Source organism: Zeugodacus cucurbitae, chromosome 5 (assembly GCF_028554725.1).
Source record: "Zeugodacus cucurbitae isolate PBARC_wt_2022May chromosome 5, idZeuCucr1.2, whole genome shotgun sequence".
NCBI lineage: Eukaryota > Metazoa > Arthropoda > Insecta > Diptera > Tephritidae > Zeugodacus > Zeugodacus cucurbitae.
Genome location: NC_071670.1, coordinates 20437712 through 20460662, shown reverse-complemented (window position 1 = coordinate 20460662; position 22951 = coordinate 20437712). Strand labels below are relative to the sequence as shown.

The following is a 22951-nucleotide window of genomic DNA, read 5'->3' as shown; positions in this document are numbered from 1 at the left end:
GAGCTAGGAGAAGTGATGACTTGTTTTCATAAATTTTTAGTACGGAGACACATTATTGGAAGAAAAAATATATTTGACTTTCTTCAAAATATATGAGGGACTTATATTTTTGAAGTGAAAACTTCTTATGGCGCGTTGGGCACTTTTGTGGGTGAGCATTTTCAGCCGTTCTCGCGCAGATGAGATTTTACACAGATATACTCCGCGTGTATTCTTATAATAAATGTATACTATAGGCGCTCTTTGCATGGGCATTCGTTCGTGCCTTCGCGACAGACGAGATTGAGAGTTTTTTATATTTATTTTATAAATGAATATTAAACGGAAAATTTATTTATTTAAATATTTCATTTGACTTGTGTAGCTGCTATGGTTATGGTTGTGTTATTATTATTATTATTATTAACCCAAACGATTACCCTCCTCCCGCCCAACCGACGCGTGGGGCGCAGTCCGCATACGACCGGAATTTGCCGAGTCTAGAAAGGCAAGAGATTTTTAAGCGTCCGGTTCTCAAACTGCTCAGCTACAGAAACAAACATTTCAACAGCTGAGAATTAAAAATTTATAAAAACAAAAAGTTAAAAATTTCTGAATATTACTTATTAAGAGAAGACAAAATAGTTTTTTTAATACTAAATATTGAGTCAGATGAATCAAATGTGCTGGAATGCGAATTAAAATCATGACATATTCGGCGGAATGGTTCGTCAACTCAAAATTTGTTCTAGAAGATTTTAGAAATAATGGTCTAAACTGCCTGGATGAACGCAATGGGACATTAAACATAATATCAGACAAAAGGAATGAACTACAAACTAAACCATTCAGAAGTTTTACTAGGAATATTATACCTAGCATTTCTCTGCGACTAGTATACGGGGGAAGATTCAATCTTGAGTCCCAATGTAAGTGGCCTAAAGCAAAAAGTAAAAAAAAAAAAAATCTAAAGTGTTAATGGAATTAATAAAAACATTGTTGTAGTGCTTTTGTATACTATAGTGTTACTATATTTTACATACAATATTACAACTGCTGCTCGTCATCACCTAAGTAAATTATTATTTTATTTGGTAAATTTTGTTACGTACATGATACGTACATATATGTTTACAATAGTGTACAATACTATTAGTATACGCATAGGTATATATCAGCTGTCTCTTTCTTCGGATAGGGAGACAAATTCCTATTTTACCAACAGTTACATTACAAGTTTGGCGCTAGCGTTTAAAAAGGCGCTGCATTTAAAGTTTGAAGTTGATAAATTTTTACAAAATTACAGAAAATCTCGAAATTTTGGGAAATTAGGAAAATTAACTCAATGCTCATTTCAGCTAAGAATTAAAAATTATCGGAAAGCCGGAAAAGTAGGAAAACCCGAAAAAATATATAAGCTACAATTATAGCTTTAAAAAAATCTAAATTTTTATTTTTGATTATAGATTTGTCTTGAAAATGGATGCAGATGATTCAAATGATGCGCTAAAAAGAAAAAGAAAAAACTCGATAGATGACTCCACTTATGAGGATGAAGTAGAAATAATAAAATAAGAAATGAGAAAATAAAACAAAAAAGAAAAGAATATGATAATCGATACAGAGAGAAACACCCACATAAGTCAGACTTAGCGAAATAAGCGAACAAAGATTATTGTAAACGATACAGAGATAAGCGAAGAGTGTTAAATTAATTATCAACTGACCAAACGTTTGTACAACAAAGTGTTCCTCCTCAAATCGCTGGTCCATCTACCAGATATCAAAAATCAGTAATTAATTGAATTTTTATATGAAGAATTTTATTTAACGATGTCCAATGATCGCAAACTTAGCACAACAAAATACAAAACTACTATTGATGCAGTATTCACAATATATATATATATATATATAGATTTAAATCAAAATTGTTCATTTCATACTTTAGTTACAATAGACCTTTTGTTTCAGTTTTAGAATTTGATGAAAATCCTGATAATAATGATGAAAATGCTGATAATGATGATGTAAGAGTTGTTGAAATTGTGTATAAGAATTGATAAATTTTGTATTTACTATTTACTAATATTTACTCATTTAAATAAAACCACTTCCTTCGAATATAGTTTCTATATTATTATAATTCAGGTCCATTAAAATGTGCCCACATTGCTTTGATAAACTTGATTTTTTATGTACAATTTCTCATGTCGCGAGCGCACCTAAAAATGCTCACCCAAAAAAAGGTAAATTTATTAGAAGCTCTAAGGTCCTCATGTTGTATATATGGGGCTTTGAAATCTTATTATCTGATTTCGACGAGTTTTAGAAAGGCGATCCCACACTATAAATGCAGTATTTGTGCAAAGTTCTGTTCCCATATCTTCACTAGCGCTTAACTTATATATTGTAAAGTAAACGTTTCAGATTGACTTCACAGTTCTGGTATATAGGACGTAGGCGTGTTGTGAACCGATTTTCCCTATTTTCACAACATATCATTTGGATGCCAGGAAAATATTATGAACCGAATTTCACTGAAATTGGTCGAGTAGTTTCGGAAATATGGTTTTTGACCCATAAGTGGGCGGAGACACGCCCATTTCAACTTTTGTATACCAATTTGAATGCAGCCCTTTTGTACCTTCTTTATGATGAAATTTAAGGTTTCTTAATCCGATTTCCTCCATTTTTGGAATATCTAAAAGAAACAACTGTAGAGTGTTTGGTTGATATAGCTTTAGTAGTTTACAAGATTGTATACAATTGTATACAAAATATAACACAGTAACGGGATTTTTTTTTGAGAGTAGTTGTGGATTATTAAGGATATGCTTTATAGGAAGCTATAAATGCATTCATTACATTACTTCTTGATTCCTGTATTACAGAATAAAGGAAAATACAAATTTAAATATTGGAATAAAGAATTGAGCATGAAAGGGTTAAGTTGCTGGAGCAATTATTAGCTCGGATATACGACATGATACGAGGTTCAAAGAATTTTGACAACTTCTGTACTGAATTTAAATAAGTTTTTACAGGAAAAAAGCAGATGCAATAAAATGAAAACATAGTATAGAAACAGATCGATATTAATAAAACTATTTAAATACCAACAACAATTAACAAAATTATTTTTATTTGTATTTATAAAATTGAGTTTCACGAAATTAACCCTTGCGCCCTTTAATTTGAAAATATATAAAACACTATGTTCTATAGAAAATCAAATCTTTTAACCCAAAGTCCAAAATAAAAGTTTTAAATAGCCGTTTACATTTTTTTATCCAATTGTAATTGCTTTTAAAATTTTAATATTGTGTTGAAACTTTATTAATGTTATTGTTTTTTTTTTTAATGTTTGTTTCTTTCACCAAAATATGATTAGACGTGCCCTCTAAATGAAAAAAAAAGTTAAGATGTAGTAGAATTCGATGAAGATATATTTTCATGATTTGTTTTTATTTAATTCTGAAGCGATATTTGAAATTTGTATATATAATATATTAAGAGATTTTAGAAAAATAGAAAAACTTAAATATTTTTTTATTTTATTCTAAAGGGATATTTTTTATTTTTGTATGTATATGGTTAAATTTTTATTATTCATGTATTATGTAAAATGCAACGTTTTATTTAAACTTTTACCCCTTAATAAAATATTTCTTCCTAAATCGCATATTCCCTGCGTGCTTCCATTTTCTTTTCATAAAAAAGCTAATAAAGTATCCGTGAAAAGTACATGTCAACTTCGTTTGAATTCAAATAAAAAACAATTTATATAATATAATTTCTTTAAATACATGTTACTGAAATGTTCCAGTTAATTGTTATTTTATAGATCTCTATTGTGTTTTTTTTTTCAAAATAACTAAAAAACCTTATAATTTATCATCCTGCTATGTTATTAATAGAATATTTATCAAATAATTTTATCCAATAAAAATATATATTTAGTACTTTTACTGCTAGCCAGAACAGTGTTGTTTTGGAAATGAATATGAAACTTTTAGCATAAATAACCAGACAACTACACACATATATGTACATAGGTGTAGTTTTCCTAAAAATGACTCAATATTATGCCTTCGCTACAATTAGATGGCAAGAAAAGTTCGGTCAGTGGATAAATGTGATTACTTACATAATCTTTTATGAAGAGAATTATAAAAAATACTGAAAAACCATGAGAAAAGCCTGTATTAGGTAAACCACTAATATAAATACTATAACGGTGGGCAATATTCAATTTTCAAAAAATTTAAAGGGCCAAATTGAGTATTACCAACCCAGGTATGAATTTTTTGTAAATTTAAGATTCCAAAAATATTTGAATCGCATTATACATATGAATCTAAGATATTACTAACTTAGCAATAAATAACATTTAATATTACAAAAACATTGGAAAACATCCGAAATAATTTAAAATAATCACAATAATAATGAAGCAAATCTTATTTAATATTTATTAAAGTCCTGTTCATCAGACTTTAAAATTTTTGTGAAGAATAAATGGTAGCACAACACCCTAATTACCACAATTGTAGTAAAAAAAGTGTAGCACACAATCCAACTGCGCCTCGGTGGTGTGGAAAAGATGAAAAATAATGTAAACAAAACAAAGTTTATTATAATTGAATTCCTAAGTTAGCTTCATTCTTTCAGATATATATTAAACCTTACTCTTAGTTACGTAATCTCGGTCTAGAATACCGCAAATGTGTAAAATCGCTTCGGTGTCGCATATACATATGTTACTTAGCATGAAGCAATTTATTGTTTTTTTCACTGAGTTTTACAGCTTTTTTCCGATCGGCATGATTTAAATCCAATATGAAGAGCTAACAGATCATCATCTCTATATGAATATGTACTATGTATATAATTATATATGTATAATGAATATAATATATATATATAATGAATATAATATATATATATAATGAATATAATATATATATATAATGAATATAATATATATATATAATGAATATAATATATATATATATGAATATAAATTAGCCTAATCAGAGCGTTCTGTCACTGTTTTTCTATTCGTATAAAAGACTGAATTCCGCTGGGTATTTTACAAGCTTTTATTTATATAACATATACTGATAATGTAGCTTACATTTCAAGAAATTTTAAACATTTAAAGAGCAATGGAAACCATTGCCTTATTATGCGTAGTGCTATGTGAACATGATAGTTTAGTATCTACTATTGTTAATCTGTGAATTTATTGCTGTATTCACTGCCGAAGAAGCAGCTTGCTGTATGTGCTGATTTCTCATAAATTCTGTTGCGAATTCTTGCTGCGCCTTAGCCATACTGGCTCCGGTGCTGCGATAAATTGAGTGGATCTAGATAAAAATAGACATTACATATTTTGTATTAATGGTATTATTTTTATTTGTATTCAACTAAATGTTATATGTTACCTTTGTAATCATCATGATATTAGCAGCAGCGGTTGTTGCAAAACAAAATGCTATGCAAAGCAAAAGTAGTCCAACAATGATACCTGCCGCTGATCCCTCAAATTGCGAAATAGCAATATAGAATCCGCAATACCCCGTGTTGGGAAGACCAACGGCTTGAAAAACTGTAAGCACAGTTTGAAAGAAGTATACAAAGAAAAATACCATGAAATTAAAGCTGGAATCGTTTCGGAAAGCTTTATATGCCGGTCGAAACCTATGATCAAAAATTCATTTTTATTTACGTTATTCTGCAATATAAATCAATTGTTTTACTTACCAACAAATGTAAGATGCGGGAGTAGAAAGCATTGCGTAGAATAAAGCTAAGCCAAATGTTGTAATTTCCCCCTTATGAAATAGAATTATTAGTCCACCAATTATATTGAGAACCATAGTCATGGTGTAAACTGAAATTAATTCAAAATTAATTTGCTTACTCTTAAGATTATTAAATATATGTACTAATATCATACACCAATAACATTTTACTAAATTTAATACAATGGCCTACTTCCATTTATTTAATCGTTTTCTTCCTTTTTGTTTAACTTAAATTATGGTATCTTTTCTGAATTATTCATTTTACACTTCAATAACTTTGTGAATGAAAAAAATATTATATATGTAGTAGTATGAGAGCTGGGGGGAGAGAGGTATATGTAAGCTAGGGGAAGTAATTACTTATTTTTACAAATTTTTGACACAGAGCTACAATATTATATGGAAAGGATGTTCTTTCTGAATATTTATAAAATATATTAAAGATTTGCGGATATTGGCGGTAAAGAATTATACATATGCACTGAGGTGCTGTTGTTGTTGTTGTGCTCATGTTTATTGGTTCTTCATATTTGTGTTATAAAGTGAACGAAACAGATTGAATCCAAAATTATGTTAAACTAGCAGACCCGACCACACGTTTTTGTGGCTAAGGTATACATTAAATTAGTAATTTTTTCAATATAGTGAACAAATTTTTACGCATAAAGACGAAAACGTTATAGTCGATAAATTTGAAAATGATTGAAATATGTACATTATTGTAGATATGTATTAGGCGTATTTCATCATAATTTTTTAAACTTTGAATTTGTTTAATCATATTTTGATGTATGTATGAAATGCGAAAATACAGTGGAACTTCTCTAACTCGAATCACCATAATTACAAAAATACTTCGAGTTATAGAATTTTCATTAAAACATAAAATTTTTCAAAAAGCTGTAAAATATAAATTTACCCACAGTTTTAGTTATTTACTTCGCAAAAAATTTTATTTAAATACGTTAAAAATTGTATTCTGTAACTTTGTTTGTAGCACATTGCTATTTTTGGCTTTTGACGTCTGTATCTCATGCCTTTGTTAGACGATTTATGAAATCTATAAGTGTAATATCATATTTTTGGTTCGTCTCCACACGAATATAGGGACTCCTTTAAAATTGTTCCTTGATAGTAAAATTTTTAATTTTGTATTGTGCCCTGGAAATTTGTATGAAATTTTACTTCTATTGACAATTTAAGAGTTCCGAGTTATGGAGAATTTCGAGTTATAGAAGTTCAAGTTATGGAAGACAATTTGTTTGAAATTTGATTTCTAAACGCTATTGCCAATTCAATAGTTCGAGTTATGGAGAGCTTCGACTTATCGAAGTTCGAGTTATGGAAGTTCCACTGTACTACTTTTAATTGCAAAGTGAGTAGTGATAGTCCAGGCAATTTTAAATAGTCTGTAGGATAATTGACTGGTTCCTGGTTTGCAGATGTGTCAACTCTTCTGGAACGAAATTCTAAATTGGCGCCTTGATATCGTCCACATCTTTATTTTTACCACCAAAATAAGCCATTCAATCAGCCATTTATGGTTATTATATTGTGGTTTCATGTCAGGAAAAACACGAATAATAAGCTCCTCTTTCGAGTCCATGAAGTGACAGAAATCTGTTGGAAATGTTATTAATCCGTCGAGGTGTCAACAGCGACCCTGCCATTTGCTTCTACTATCGCAGTTTGATATTGTTGCGAAAACACTCGTAACACTCGTATGTTAGTGTTAATTGGCGATTCTTTTGTCTCGCCACAAATTATATGATTTTAGGCATGCGATTAGTTCGTCAGTTTCAAGACGGTACATTATACCGTTTATCTACCTACTAACATATGCCAAGTTGCCTCTATTCCCATTATACCTTGGTGTTGAAAATGAGTGAAAACGGTTCAGGAATTACTTCAGTCCTCATATACTATACATACATATATAATGATTTTCGTTATTCTAGTGGACTTTATGCCGAATATATGGGTCACATTGTGTAAACTTGATAGAATTGGATCAATAAATTGGGATAGTAAAATGTTCGATTGCAGCCGAACTTAGCCTTTCCTTACTTGTTACAAATTGTTTTCAGCTCTCGACACAACCTTATAGAATTAAACAATGACAAAAATATTTTAACAAAGCAACAATGACAACCTTCAAAATATTATTATTTTTTGTTTTCTTTTTTATATTTTTGGTGTCAAATCAAATTTAACTCTCGTATAATTATCTTCATCGCAATTTTTCCATATTTACTTATTTTTTAAACTTTACCTGGCCTTGTCCGAATATTTCAAGACTACAATTACAAACGATCAATTCATTTTTATATCTATAGATTACAAATTGTATGGGAGTTTAGAAAAGTGTGGATTTAGACTTTTCAGGCAATTTTTTTAATTCCTTTCGGTAAGAACAATACTTGTACTTCAAGGGATATTCTAAAAAAGAATTAGCGGAATCGGTTCAATTTTTCTCGATGGGAAGTTATCCGCGATGGGAAGTAAGCTTGGTTATAAACTGATTTCACCAGTTTTCAAATTGTAACATCAAGTTATGAAAGGAAAGAGCTGTGTACCAAATTAAATAAAAAATTGGTCGAGTATTTTCTGGGATATGGGAAAGTGGGCATCCAAATATATCACTACCTAGTGTGATACTCTGCACTATAATACATTTTTTAGTGTTGTTAATATATTACAGTGGACTTCCATAACTCGAACTTCTATAACTCAAAGATCTCCATAACTCGAACACTTGAATAGCGTTTAGAAGCCAAATTCCATACAAATTTCCTTCCATAACTCGAATTTCTATAACTCGAAGTTCTCCATAACTCGAACTTTTGAAGTGGCAATAGAAGGCAACTTTCACAGAAATTTCATTTCATAAATCGAACTTTTTGGTCAGGGCATAATACAAAATTTAAAATTTTACTATCGAGGCAGAATTTTAAAAGAGTTCCTCTATATCCTACGCAGGCGAACAAAAAATATAATATTGCAGTTATAGATTGCAAATATCATTTAACAAAGGCGTAAGATATAGACGTCAAGAGCCAAACAATAGCAAAATGCAACAAACAAAATTACAAAAAACATATTTTACCGTATGACCATAAAAAATTTTGCGAAGTAAATAAATAAAACAATGTATAAATCTTATTTTTGAGCTTTTTAAAAACTTTTAAGTTTTAATGAAAATTCTATATTCGAAAAATTCGAAGTTTTTTTGTGGATTATGGTGATACGAGTTAGAGAAGTTCCACTGTAGTTATAGCACTTTATAGCTTTTCTGTTAATGCCATTTTGTGGTCGTGACAATGGCAATAACCTTCTTATATTTTCAAGAAAGCACCAAATTTCACTTAGATACCTCAATACCTACTCAAGTTAACGCTTTTACGAACGGACAACAAACAGACACCACCAGATGATATTAGATATCATCCTAATATTTATGTTATATATTAATCTTTATCTAACTTGTTGTTGTTACAAAGAACCGTTATGTGAACAAAACTATTATAATCTGTGCAACATATTACGAGAGTACAACAAACATAACAACATCATTATTTTTACTTACACATCCATGTGTAGTACAAGTGTTTTACAAGTTTCTGAAACTCTGGCGGGATCTCCAAATTGAAATCCTGATAAAAACATGGCTTCACACAAAAATTATCCGGTAATGGTGGCCAATTATTCAGTTGAGGAACATTCCCTTGGAGCTGCTGTTCTCTTCTATCTAATTCAGCTGCTTTTCGATCTAGTTCTTCTTGACGACGCTGTAAGATATTTTTCATATATAGTTTTTATTCATATATATCATATGTTTGGATGTATAGCAGCTATATACTATATATGCATATTGAAATTAAAATATGTAGTAAAAAACTAGATATTACCAAAAAACTATTTTAACATTTTAGACTGCTATTTACATCGCAATTTTTTAAATTTAATTTAAACAGCAATTTATTAGATATTATTCATATTAAACATATGGGATTTAACAATTTGATAATATTTTATAGAAATAGAATTGAATTAATCTTGTTTGAACAAAATTATAGCAATATGTAAGTTGCTATTGATTATTATTAGTATAAAAGCCCAAATAAGAGAATTAGAAATGTGTTAGGGTCTCATAAATTTTATAGCAATTTATCTCAATAACTTGCAATAACGCATTAGGTTACAAACGTACTTCCAATGTGAAAAATAAAATGATTAGTCAGCCAACTTTGCAATATTGCCTTGTTATCGTTGCACGTATGTATATACAACCTACGCTTTGACACGCTCGAAAAAATCGACATCAAATTGATATACATATGGAAGGTGCATTGCCATTTTTTATACATTGTACATTTACATATACATACCGGTCCTGAATAAAAACGTAATTGTACATAAAATTACCTGCAATTCCTCGGTAGTTATTTGAATACTCGTACTAGCAGCAGTTGGAGGAGCGTTTTGCGATAAAGGCTGGACGACTGCTGCATTATTACCAGAGTTTATCTTTAATTGTGGCTTAGCATCATCCGGTTCAAAGGGGTTGTAGTCTTCTAATGAGTTTTGAATATTAGTTGTTACTCTTGTTGCTTGTTGTATAGCAGGATCGGCAAAAGGATTTTCACCTCCAAAAGGATCGTCAAAACCAGACATTTCGAATACCTTTGCTCGATTTGTATGCCGTTTACGTATTTTCCATTAGTAACAATGAAAATTTTTTACAATATCTAAAATACTATAACGGAATGAATGAGAATTTAATAAATAATATAGGGCCACCAATATGAATTGAAACTGAAAGCCCACCCTGCAAATTTGAAATCTGAATAAGCGTTTAGACCCCTTTCACACAGGCAATTTTTGTCGCGGCAATTCTTATTTTTATAGGAGAGGGGGCGACGAGGAGAGGAGAATCGCGCCGAGTCTGCTGTGTTCAGGCAACACGCTTTGTGTTCTTATTCGTAACAGTTCGCTGCTACGTAACAGTGTTGCATTTGCACATATTTTAAAATTACTGTTTACAATATATTTGAAAATTTTAATTTAATCATTTAATTTTGTATGTAATTTGCAAATACATATAGAAATATGCATAATATAATTAAAATGTGCTAGAAAATTGAGAATAACGATAAAAATTAGTTAATGAAATATATATTTTTTGCTTGGAAACGATGCGTACAAGAAGTTGAGAAAATTATATGAAAGAGAATGACAGAAAAACACGAACAGAGTTGTCGAACAAGAATTGCTCGTGTGAACGCAAGGGGCGACAGCAAAAGAGAATCGCCCGAGAATTAACAACAGAAGTTGCCTGTGTGAAAGTGGACTTTGTTGCATATGTGTGTATGTAGTGGTGTTATTAAAATTTCTTTGAATGACCCCTTTCACACGGGCAATTTTTGTCGCGGCAATTCTTAGTTTTATAGGAGAGGGGGGCGACGAGGAGAGGAGAATCGCGCCGAGTCTGCTGTGTTCAGGCAACACGCTTTGTGTTCTTATTCGTAACAGTTCGCTGCTACGTAACAGTGTTGCATTTGCACACATTTTTAAATTAATGTTTACAATATATTTAAAAATTTGAGTTTAATCATTTAATTTTGTATGTAATTGCAAATACATATAGAAATATGCATAATATATTTAAAATGTGCTAGAAAATTGAGAATAACGATAAAAATTAGTTAATTAAATATATTTTTTTGCTTGGAAACGATGCGTACAAGAAGTTGAGAAAATAATATGAAAGAGAATGACAGAAAAACACGAACAGAGTTGTCGAACAAGAATTGCTCGTGTGAACGCAAGGGGCTACAGCAAAAGAGAATCGCCCGAGAATTAGCAACAGAAGTTGCCTGTGTGAAAGTGGACTTACTACCCAGAAGTCATAGGTACTGAAACTCCAACACAATGTCCACTTTCACACAGGCAACTTCTGTTGCTAATTCTCGGGCGATTCTCTTTTGCTGTCGCCCCTTGCGTTCACACGAGCAATTCTTGTTCGACAACTCTGTTCGTGTGTTTCTGTCATTCTCTTTCATATAATTTTCTCAACTTCTTGTACGCATCGTTTCCAAGCAAAAAAATATATTTAATTAACTAATTTTTATCGTTATTCTCAATTTTCTAGCACATTTTAAATATATTATGCATATTTCTATATGTATTTGCAATTACATACAAAATTAAATGATTAAACTCAAATTTTTAAATATATTGTAAACATTAATTTAAAAATGTGTGCAAATGCAACACTGTTACGTAGCAGCGAACTGTTACGAATAAGAACACAAAGCGTGTTGCCTGAACACAGCAGACTCGGCGCGATTCTCCTCTCCTCGTCGCCCCCCTCTCCTATAAAACTAAGAATTGCCGCGACAAAAATTGCCCGTGTGAAAGGGGTCATTCAAAGAAATTTTAATAACACCACTACATACACACATATGCAACAAAGTCCACTTTCACACAGGCAACTTCTGTTGTTAATTCTCGGGCGATTCTCTTTTGCTGTCGCCCCTTGCGTTCACACGAGCAATTCTTGTTCGACAACTCTGTTCGTGTTTTTCTGTCATTCTCTTTCATATAATTTTCTCAACTTCTTGTACGCATCGTTTCCAAGCAAAAAAATATATTTTATTAACTAATAATAATCGTTATTCGCAATTTTCTAACACATTTTAATTATATTATACATATTTCTATATGTATTTGCAAATTACATACAAAATTAAATGATTAAATTCAAATTTTCAAATATATTGTATACATTAATTTCAAAATGTGCGCAAATGCAGCACTGTTACGTAGCAGCGAACTGTTACGAATAAGAACACAAAGCGTGTTGCTCGAACACAGCAGACTCGGCGCGATTCTCCTCTCCTCGTCGCCCCCTCTCCTATAAAACTAAGAATTGCCGCAACAGGAATTGCCTGTGTGAAAGGGGTCAAAGGGAAAAATGTGCATAAACATTTACCTCAACTCTTCTTTCGTACAGCACCCTGAATGATAGAAAGAAACAACCAAAGTTCTCGTGTTTAAACATGTTTTGTTTTGAGCTATATCATGACTGCTTATGAAGTATTATTTTGCGTGTTTTATTTAAATCAGTGATCTGCAGACTAATTAAAGTTTAAATTATTGTACCACACATTTTTAAATAAATAAAACGTTAAATAAAAGTTTTCAAAAGCCAAAAGATGGAATTGAAGAGGATGATATAGTAATACATATTTCATCTCACTGTCAATTCGAAGCACGCAATAGAAGCTTCGCCAACAAAGATCTTTGGTCAACATCAAGGGCATACGTAAATAATTGTTGAATATAATAATATTGTCTTGCCTTAAATTCTAATTAATTTTCAATACAGATATTTCAAATCTCATACGGCGTGTTAAAGGTACACAACCTTGTCACTTATGGTAACAGCGAAGAACTCTCGAAGGGATAGGAATATGTGCTGCAAGGAAATCCAGAACTATGGATGCACACGCTGCTACATCGAACACAAATCATTTACACACCAGATATTAAGTTTAATGTTACTTTTTTTACGTGAAATTAAACCTTTTGGTCAACACAAGCACGTGTTGGAACGACATGGTTTAGGTGCTTTTGTAACCGTTTATTATCGCGACGTGTGTCAATAGGGTTTTTCCAATGAGCTAGAGGGCAAAGCAGTTGCAGTATTTTTGGGCTTTCCGGCACTTGGCTGTGCCATTAGCAGCTAAAACACAGAAATTAAAGGGTAAATTTAAGTGAATGTTTGTGATCATAGAAATTTAAAAACTTCTTGTATGTTCAATTAGGATGTCTTTTTTGATACATAACGTAGTTGTATCGCTTTACAAGGACATGGATTCACCGAAATTAGTTCAATGGAAATACTACAGCAAGAGCATGGATGTTATGACTAGAACGTTTCCCGTGCTATATTTGAATTCCTGAAACATAAGGTAATTATTACCAACTTTTATGTTGTAAAAATTCAAATTTTACTTTATATTTTATAGAAAACCTCCTCCCAGAAATTGGATGAATCTCGTACTAGTGAAATTAATGAAAGAACAGATCTTACAAAAACATAATGTGCGTAGCTTACACTTCCAGGCCGCTCGGGGTATTTGACATTTGCCACTCTTCCTCCAGCCTTTGTCAGATAGCAAAAATTGTTCAACAGTTCAATACGTTTTACATATGTATATAGTGTAGTACGATAATACATGTATAAAGTAAATATAATAATAAACACCTAAATGGCATGATATTTTCAATAAATATGAAATATAATTAATGGTTTTGTTATTAAATTCTTATTTGGATTTTGGTAGAACTAACCGAAAATAGCGGGTATAGTTTCTGGGTTTTTGTGGGTCGCAGTACTGAAAGTGTGCGTGGAGTTTTCGTTCGTAGTTTTGGGTCTTTCATCCGTAATAGTACCAAGAACAGTACTGAAAGTGCACATGTAGTTTTAGTTCGCAGTTTTGGGTCTTTCATCCGTGATTGTACCAAGATCATTCACAGAATTGTGCAAGAGGTATATATAAATTGTTAAAGATGAATGTAATGTGCAAGAAAGGGATGAACGATCACACGTACACAATAGTTGCGGGTACTTTTGTCAATTCGCCCTTAAGAATCGCATGGAAACTTTCATTGAATGTGCTAGTACCGCTCCCTGGCCGGTACCAATATACATTAAGCTAAAACTACATAGCTCGCGTATGCGAATGCGAAAGCGGAAAAATGCACATATTCAATTTTTATTTGCGAGTTTGAAAACGAACTAAATAACATGGACAAGGATTTTCAATTTTTAGTGATTTTTATTAGCAGTTTTCATAGAATACCTCGAATTGAGCAACTGAAGGAAAATTTAAACTGCCTACCTGTTTATTAAAACTTCATCACCCCTCATGTTTAAAAATTACTTCAAATATCTGGTAAATATATTATTAATAAATTAATAAATATTGTGACGAACGTATGCTAGAATCAACTAGAATCGATAATCGAAATCGATAACTTGCCAGATTTATCCAGACATCGATATTCGTAGTTGCCAGAATGTTCGAGTAACGATGACTTGCTAACAATCGACAATATAAGGGCTGCCGGATTGGCAGCAACACACAGTTCTAATTAGAGATAATGGACAAATTCAATGAATTAAAGATACCACAACTCAAAAAGGAGTTGGAACAACGAGGCTTAGCAACGAATGGGTTGAAAGCTGAGTTACAGCGATGAGGCGATGTAAGAAGAAAACATCAACGTTGACGAATATGTTTTCGAATCGGGTTTGGGGGAATCAACAACTAAGATAGAAGAAAAGGAAGAGACTCCATGATCCTCGGGAATACTGGAAATAAACATGTTTTTGTCTGCAATGTCCCAGATGCCGTCGCAGATATCGTCGCAGTTGTCGTCACAGTTCCAGGCTCAGTCATTAAAGATAAAAGCCCAGCATCAATCTTTGTTTGAAGATCATGACACACGCTTAACAACAAAGTTGTCCCAACAAAGAAAGGAAATGAAAGAGCAAATGACAAGCTGTCAACGCAGATATCAACTGAAGTATCAGTACAATTGAAAGAACAGGACGCACGTACATATATCACAAGTGACCTTACAAATACAGGAACTATAAACGCAGATTTCAGAAGAGCAAGATAAAGTTAAGGTTGATGTGGAAGAACTGACAGATCGTTTCCGTGACCTGCAACTAAATCGACCAATGGTGTCATCAAGTTCTCTCAAGGTCAAGACTACATTAATTTGACGGCACAACTCCGTTCCAGATTTTCAAACTCCAATTTGAAAAGACGGCAGTTACAAACAATTGGAGCGCGGAAGACAAAGTCACTGCGTTATTCGTGGTTTAAAGGGGGCTGCTGCAGAAATTCTACAATCGTGAGTCAAGCAGCTACGAAGCGTTGGTGGGTGCTGTAGAAAGATAAGGGTATGGGAGTGAGCACAGGAGACAAATTTTCCAAATGGAACTGCAAAATCTTAAACAGAAAACTAGTGAGTCTTTGCAAGAATTTGCTACGGAAATTGAGGCTAGCTCACTTGGCCCATTCGCATAAATCAGCAGAGTACATAGAGAATATAAAAGCATGTCCAAAAAGACTTTTGCAGAACCGGTATCCTTTACTCTAACGCTCCTTACTGAGCCATTGAACATTTAAAGCTCATCGTGTAGAAATAGAAGAGCCCGTCTGGACGAAGAAATTTTTTGAAGAAATGTATAAAAAGCATAAAATGCTGGAAAAACCTGGAGAAACACGTAAGAAAAATTAGGGCGTGGTTAAGTCCTTCAGCTGCGGAAATAATGGTCATATTGCACGTAATTGCAATATGGAATCTAACCGATCCAATAATCTAGTTGGACGCGAACGCAAAGATGAAGAAGACCAACCAACTCTGAAAAGCAACCAATCGTTAAACTAATTAGAAATATGAATAACGTTACCGTTAGTGGATGTGTGGACGGTAGAAAGCGCATACTGACTGTGGATACGGGCGCAACACATTCCATAATTCTACTGGATCTGGTCAACAAGGAAGTAAAACCACTAGCTGGGGCAAGGTTACGTACTGCAACTGGAGATGACACTCAAGTTCTCGGGGAAGTAACATGTGAAATTGCAATAGGAAATATAGCCGTGATCCATAATTTTATAGTGGCAGATATCGTTGACGAAGTCATAATTGGAGTACGAGAACGAGATTAACGCTTCGATCGAGGAACTAAAGGTAGACTATAAAGAGAAGGCCAAACAACTTCTTCTCAGATACTCCACCATATTTGATAAAGATGAATCCAAACCAGGAAGAACAAAAATTGTGAAACATTTCATCAACACCGGAGATGCAAGACCAATCCGCCAGGCTCCTCGCAGCGTTCCATTAGCCAAACGTGAAGTTGTAAGCCAGGCCATACGTGAAATGAGCGATAGCGGCATAATTAAACCATCATCGAGTTCACCTGTAGTACTTGTGAAGGAGAAAGATGGCAACATGAGATTCTGTGTGGACTACAGAAAGTTGAATGATGTCACGAAGAAAGACAGTTACCCCTTACCTTGAATAGATGACACTCTAGACTCGCTAACAGACACGAATTGGTTTTCAACACTTGATTTGAAAAGTGGCTATTGGCAAGTGGAGGTAAAAGAAGAAGACAAAGAAAAGACGGCTTTCAGCGTTGGAGATGGTCTATGGCAATTCACTGTAAGGCCCTTTGGGTAATGTAGCGCTCCTGCCACTTTTGAGAGACTTATGGACCAAGTGTTAAAAGGATTGCACTGTACCTAGACGATATCATCGTGTTGGGTAAAAGCTTTGATGAGCATATCAAAAATTTGGAAGAGGTTTTCCAACGCATAGCTAGCGCTGGTTTAAAGCTGAGCCCAAAGAAGTGTTCTCTGTTCAAGAAGGAAATTAGCTATTTAGGACACAAGGTGACAACGAAAGGCACTTGCACAGCTCAAGAAATGATAGAGGCAGTGAATGATTGGCCCAGACCTCAAAATTTACACGAGTTGCGGAGTTTCCTTGGACTGTGTACCTATTACCGACGATTCGTTCCGAATTTTGCCAGTGTAGCTAGTAGCCTACGTGAACTCACGAAAAAGAATAAAGCCTTTGAGTGGAATAAAGAACAGGAATTGGCTTTCCAAACGCTGAATGAGATGTTATGTACTGCGCCAATGTGAGCATATCCAGTTTCAGGCTCAACGTTTGTCTTGGACGCGGATGTTAGTGGCTATGCAATAGGAGGCGTTCTATCGCAAGTCATTGACGGGCATGAGAAAGTGGTCGTGTATTACAACCAGACAATAAGCAAGCCAGAGAAGTATTATTGCGTAACCCGAAGAGAATTACTGGCGTTGGTAAAGTGCATCAAACATTTCCATAAGTACCTTTATGGCCAGCGATTTCGAGTAAGGACAGATCATGCAGCTTAATGGCTTCTGCAATTCAAGAATCAAGAAGGACAATTGACACGATGGATTGAGAGACTCCAAAGTTATGACTTCTCTATAGAACATTGCAAAGGTATTAGTCATTGAAATGCGGATGCGATGTCCCGCTGTCCTTGTAATTTAGAATGCAGACATTGTTCAAAAGCTGAGGCCAAAGAAGACATTGTAGATGTCCGATTAATGAAAATAACTTCGATAGAAGGCTGGGGATCCAAAGGAATAACGAAAATGTCAGCAAGAAGATCCAGATTTGGAACTGGTAATGCATTGATTGGAGCTGAACCAGCGTCCAACGAGTGAAGAAATAGCTGCAGAGAGTCCAGTTACAAAGCCATATTGGGCACAGTGGAACAAAGTTCCTGAGCCCTTATAATCGTTCCGAATGTAAGAATTCCTGACGTTCTCAAGGAGATGCATAACGTCCAATTGGAGGGCACATGGGAATCTCAAAAACCTTGGACAAACAAACACGCAAAGATTTTATTGGGTTGGTTGTCGGCAATCAGTCACGGAGTGGATTGCTAATTGTGCTGAGAGCATTACAGCTAAAAGGCCGAAAACCAGGAGCTACGGCCAGATGAAGCAGTGCAATTCGGGCGAATTGCCATGGATTTAGCTGGTCCATTTCCCACCAGTAAATTAGGCTTAATGATGTGGTGTATCGCATACAAACAATTGGAAGACCTAGGAGTAAAATGAAGGTGGTTCATCTAGAACGGCTTGCAGCAATTGGGTGTGGAAGTATGTCTAATCGGGACGATCAGACTTAAGCGGAGGGCAGTGTGACGAACATGTATGCTAGAATAAACTAGAAGCGATAATCGAAATCGATAACTTATCTGATTTATCCAGACATCGATATTCGTACTTGCCAGAATGTTCGAGTAACGATAACTTGCTAACATCGACTATATAAGGGTTGCCAAACTGGCGGCAACACTAGAACTGTGTTCTATTATTAGAGAGTTGTCGAGTAAAGTGCAAGAAGTTATAAGTAATAATTTGTAAACTCGTATAACGAGTAATAAAGTGTTAAGTTCTTCGAATTAGAAATAAAGATAAGTTCAAAGACATTAAATAGTGACTTTTATTTGACAATCCAGTGATCGAACTCAGGGTAGAGTTTCAGTGTAAACGACAGATCCGTTACAATCGGCCATATTCCCGTCGTCGTTCTTATCGTCGTTTCGTTCCTAAATTGGTATTCTTGAAGTATATCGTAACGCCTAAGAAAAATTATCGAAATTTGTCTACATATTTTATATGGTATACTTTAAGGAGCTCTTTTCCCATACACAAATTTCTGTACTTACGTACAACAACTTTAGTCTTCCATCTTTATTTGATTTTTTAAAAGAAGTAGTGGTGACATCTGCGTCCTCCAATCTTTCTTCTAAAATGTGTTATACTTCCATCGTCTCATGCTCCTTGCTTCTGGCTAATCCGACTACTCTACCGAACACAGCCAAAGGAGACATGGGTATCTGTTTATTAACTCCGTTTTCTTCGTTTTGAATTTTAAGACCTTTCATATATTAAATATACTCTTAGATATAAAAATGCAATTTTATTAATGCCAACAATTTCCGACGCGAGATGGCGGTGGAATGGATTTAGGTTTTTTTTTTAGAAAAAAAAAATATCCCTCCCAAAAAAACGAAATTTAAAGGATTTATCCCTTTTCTAAAGTCCTTGGGATATGCAGGATATTTTTCCATTTCAGAAATTAAATTTTCAAACTGTTTCCGATTTGGAATTTTCATCTTCACTTTAAATATTCCTTCAAACAACCGCGTCGTTTCTATGTCGCTCACAATGATAGCAACGGCAAAAAACGTCTGTTTCTATGTCGTTTCTATAGTCGTTTCAAATTGGGGAATCTCAATTTATTTTCGATAAATGTCGTTAACGCTAACAGGAATGCCAAATAGGCGTTCTTAAGTCGTTTTAAAACAATAACGACAACGGGAATAGGGGCGAATATTATATTTCACAAAATACTTATATTAGGCGTGTTTTAATTGACCAGCAAATTAAGCTATTAGCTTATTTTGTATGGAAGACTTAGACAACATAATTATGTTGGCTTGTCATAAGCTATCATAGCTTGTATATTGAACTAGAGAAATTGCCAGTTCATCGCTTTTTTTCATTCACAATAGTTAGATTTTTTCCAAAAAAATGTTGTTGGCAATAGCGAGAAACCCCATTTCGACAGATAAAAATGTAAACAAACCAAATTTTTAAATTCAATCGAACTTTATCCATATTTATTTTGACCATCCCGGATCTAATAATGACTGTAGATTCCTTAAAAGATAAGAATATTATAGAAAAGCGGTAAACAAACGGAAATTTGATTTATAAATTCAACTTTTTATTTCAAATAAATTACATATCAGCTGAGAGTTCGGGCCCGCATTGCCAACACAATTCAATTTTAAGCGAAGATATGAAATAAGCTAAATGCGTTTTATTTGTCCATGATTTTGTTATTAGCTTGTGGTGGTCAAATAGAACACGCCTATTATAGCGAAGAAAACTGGCTTAAATAACACAGCCACACAAAAAAAATTTTTGGTTCTGACCTGGGGGTCTCACTATGTAGACTTTATGTGTTTTGGGTCGCTGAATCCGAATCCGAGGTCCATTTAACCCCATCAGTTCAGGATTTTGACATAACCTCAAAAAACCAATATGGCGGACACGTTTTCGAAAAATTCATCAAATTCACTTAAAATTCGTTACTCGGGGGTTTTTGGGGTCGCTGATTACGAATTTGAAGTCAGTTTTTGAAAATTCAAAAATTCATTCAATACAGGCTGTGAAACCAGCGTTAGGACTGGTTTTTTATTGTCTTCACTTTCAGAATAGTCAGTGTCGCTATCGTTATGGTCGCTCTCAGGCTCGTAATCATCCACATTCATCAATTCGTCATTTTTCACTGCGTTGATGCTCTCGAAATCAGTTCTTTCATTTTCTTTGTCAGATAAAATTGGAGCCTTTACTGATGTCACTATTTTATAGACGATGTTGTGTTTGTTTTTAACAGTGTAATTCTTTCTAATTTCATTTGAGCAAAAAAAGCAATCTTCTTTAGAAAGAGGTTTCTTCCATTCTGCTGGACTGGAAAATTTGATTGCTTTTTTGTCTTTCTTCTAACGGTTAAACATTGATTTACAAGAATTGCGAATTATATTGGGAACCCATGCATTCTCATCAATTTGTAAATCAAAAATTGCCTTGTACGTGACTTTGATGTCATCAGTGATTTTGTTTCGCAATGAACTAACTTCGTACTTGCAGCAGATATAACAAAACACATCGCGATTACTATCGCAGTTGTGACATAGATTGTTACTTTGTCTTGTCGCAGTATACTCTACATTAGCCAAGTTTCCCACCAACGAAGAGCTGCAGTTGTTGGATGACGACGCCTGAGAGCCTGCTTTCTCACTCTCAACCGCCGATACTGGGGTTCCGAGTCCCTGCATCGTAACACGTTTCTTGCGCGGGTCTGCCATGACGGCATCAAAGCCGTTATCCAGGGACTTAGCCGGATAGCGGACAATCTCCGTTGCCCACCGTCACCACGTGGAGGTGCCCTGGATGCAGACACACGCAAGATCCAATTACTCAGCATAGGACTTAAGCAAAATGTACTCTTCTCAAACAAAGAACCAAAATAAGATTTATTATCCATTTTTTTCTTTAGTGTATCCGCCATTTTGAATTTTCAAAAACTGACTTCAAATTCGTAATCAGCGACCCCAAAAACCCCCGAGTAACGAATTTCAAGCGAATCCGATGAATTTTTCGAAAACGTGTCCGCCATATTGGTTTTTTGAGGTTATGTCAAAATCCTGAACTGATGGGGTTAAATGGACCTCGGATTCGGATTCAGCGACCCAAAACACATAAAGTCTACATAGTGAGACCCCCAGGTCAGAACCAAAAATTTTTTTTGTGTGGCTGTGTAATTAAAACACACAAGATAATGTTGGTTGCTATTCTTAAGAATGTGAAAGTTGCTGTGTTAGCGCATGAAGTGCTGAACACATAGACGACGACAAGCGACGAGCGACATCTGTCAAATATTAAATTCACGCGTTCTTATGGGCACAGATTTTTAGACAACAGCACGACTTCGCGACAAAAGGGTTGAAGTCTTCTCTGTCGCCGAATTTGAAATGTTTCTAATTTTGCCGGCGACAATGGCCGCTGTAGAGCTGCCACTATTATGTGAAATGTAAAATATTTCAAAGTTCTAACAAGTATGACGTTATTTTGCCAGCAGAAGCGTAAAATATATTGGATATATCATTTGTAATAACAATCGATTATTTGAAACAAATAAATCGACCTATTTATTCGTTTTTTGCACAAAAATGTCATTTTGAACTAAATTTGTAAGTTTTATTGCAGTGAAAGGTTTCAGTACGGCAACAATGAAATTGCTGTTTGGTATGTCGCTGCCGTCTTCAAAATGTTCAAGATGCTGGCTTCATAGCGACATTTGTAATCAGCCGTCGCTACGTCGTGTCGTCGTCTTTGTGTTCAGCACTTGGAAGTTGAAAATTTCCAAACAAAAAATTGACTGTGCGTCTTCGAATTTCGGAGCGTTGATTGCGAAAACATTCGAAAGCTATGTAGCTCATCTCATAAGAACATGTGTATTCAACTCAACTGTCAAACGTTCGCATTCGCATTCGCGAGCTATGTAGTTTCTACTTTATTCATGATACAATTGCCATATAGGGTTTGTTGTGGATTCTGATAGTTGTAGGAATTCAAATAAAAAATTCTGATAGAAGTCATGAATTCTGATATTCTGGGTTGTTTTCGAATCAGAATCAGACATTTTGTTGAGTTTCGGTGTCATGGAAACCAGTTTTACCGGTTTTTCTATCAGAAATAAACCAAGAGACTCGAGGCTTACAGATTTGAAATATTTAGTTTGAATTTCATTCATTGACCAAAAAAATAAAAGCTGAAATAAATTCTAAATTTGATCTAATTTTTCGTTTCTTACTTACTTAGTAACTTTTTGTTTAGGACTTCAATTCAAAAATTTGTTTCTTATTAGTTTGGCCTCGTGAATAATTGTGGCACTGCTGATTCGAATATCGGTTTTGCTTATATCCGAAA

General features: G+C 33.9%; 1 protein-coding gene and 1 long non-coding RNA gene across 2 annotated transcripts; one reads left to right on the top strand and one right to left on the bottom strand.

Moving 5' to 3' along the window:
* Positions 1-5060: 5060 nt before the first annotated feature.
* Positions 5061-10565, bottom strand: LOC105215018 (secretory carrier-associated membrane protein 1). Its single transcript, XM_011188752.3, has 5 exons — positions 10218-10565; positions 9379-9580; positions 5749-5878; positions 5430-5685; positions 5061-5351 (listed from the first exon to the last, which is right to left on the bottom strand). Exons 1-5 carry the CDS (start codon positions 10464-10466, stop codon positions 5199-5201), a joined length of 990 nt encoding a protein of 329 aa, XP_011187054.1. The 5' UTR covers positions 10467-10565; the 3' UTR covers positions 5061-5198.
* A 2244-nt stretch (positions 10566-12809) lies between these two features.
* On the top strand, positions 12810-14079 carry LOC105215017 (uncharacterized). The gene is made up of 4 exons (XR_851867.3): positions 12810-13119; positions 13183-13560; positions 13622-13768; positions 13826-14079. It is a non-coding gene; the product is annotated as an uncharacterized LOC105215017 (long non-coding RNA).
* Positions 14080-22951: the final 8872 nt, after the last annotated feature.

Excerpts from the sequence above, each read along its gene's own strand:
- LOC105215018 (XM_011188752.3), bottom strand. The coding sequence starts at position 10,466 with ATGTCTGGTTTTGACGATCCTTTTGGAGGTGAAAATCCTTTTGCCGAT. Across the intron at positions 9,581-10,217 it reads TAACTACCGAGGAATTGCAG|CGTCGTCAAGAAGAACTAGA; the intron begins GTAATTTTATGT and ends AATATCTTACAG. Across the intron at positions 5,686-5,748 it reads CCCGCATCTTACATTTGTTG|GTTTCGACCGGCATATAAAG; the intron begins GTAAGTAAAACA and ends TTTTGATCATAG.